General features: G+C 41.2%; 1 protein-coding gene across 2 annotated transcripts in view; it reads right to left on the reverse strand.

Annotated features, from left to right (window-relative positions):
• Positions 1–173: 173 nt before the first annotated feature.
• Positions 174–692, reverse strand: part of prpf39 (PRP39 pre-mRNA processing factor 39 homolog (yeast)) — a 22,302-nt gene continuing 21,783 nt past the window's right edge. Inside the window, exon 14 of one of the 2 annotated variants that reach the window (XM_016260923.1) lies at positions 174–554. In XM_016260923.1, the coding sequence (XP_016116409.1) occupies positions 477–554 (78 nt within the window). In that variant the 3' untranslated portion in view covers positions 174–476. Of the gene's footprint in view, positions 558–692 lie in introns of both variants that reach the window. The other variant, XM_016260922.1, reaches the window with a different exon arrangement.

Below are 692 nucleotides of genomic sequence, written 5' to 3' on the forward strand. Positions count from 1 at the left end.
AATTTAAGGGGGTCTGAATACTTTCCGTACCCACTGTATACTCAGGTGACACTATTTAGTTAAACTGTAATATAGTTTGTTACTAGACAAAATGCACACAGAAACAGTGCTATAGATAGTATACTGTTGTACACGGCACAACCCAAACAGAAGCAAACCACTCAGTCAGAAAGTTAGGATGTCAATCTCTTTATTATGAAACCAAGTCAAAATAAAAAACATCATGTCACGTTTCTCTCTGAAAACAGGATCACACGGAGGAGCAGAGATGAGATTAAGTCTTCCATACAAATGTCAATCTCAGCGAACACAACTAAACCGCCAGAAGCACTAAACCAACTCAGCTCATTAAAAACGCACTTGCACTTAGACAGAAAAATGCAAAAAACAAAATATAACACACACACGCACTGTGTGACTGGAGACGGGATGAATGTTGAAGCTGAAGGAGCAGTAGAAACACCCGGAAGGCTCCGTTATGTAGGAGGCGGTGGGTAGTACTGGTTATACTGACCGTACTGACCCCAGGAGTTCTGACCGCCCCACGAGTTATACTGCTGGAACACAGAAAACAGTCACATGAGAGACCCTGGAGCACACAACCAGTCATAAGGGTCAATTGTCTGAAATTGAGATTTATGCATCAGCTGAAAGCTGAATTAATAATCTTTCCATTGATGTATGGTTTGTTA

Source organism: Sinocyclocheilus grahami, unplaced genomic scaffold, assembly GCF_001515645.1.
Source record: "Sinocyclocheilus grahami isolate Dianchi unplaced genomic scaffold, SAMN03320097.WGS_v1.1 scaffold2249.1, whole genome shotgun sequence".
In the NCBI taxonomy this organism is placed as follows: Eukaryota; Metazoa; Chordata; class Actinopteri; order Cypriniformes; family Cyprinidae; genus Sinocyclocheilus; species Sinocyclocheilus grahami.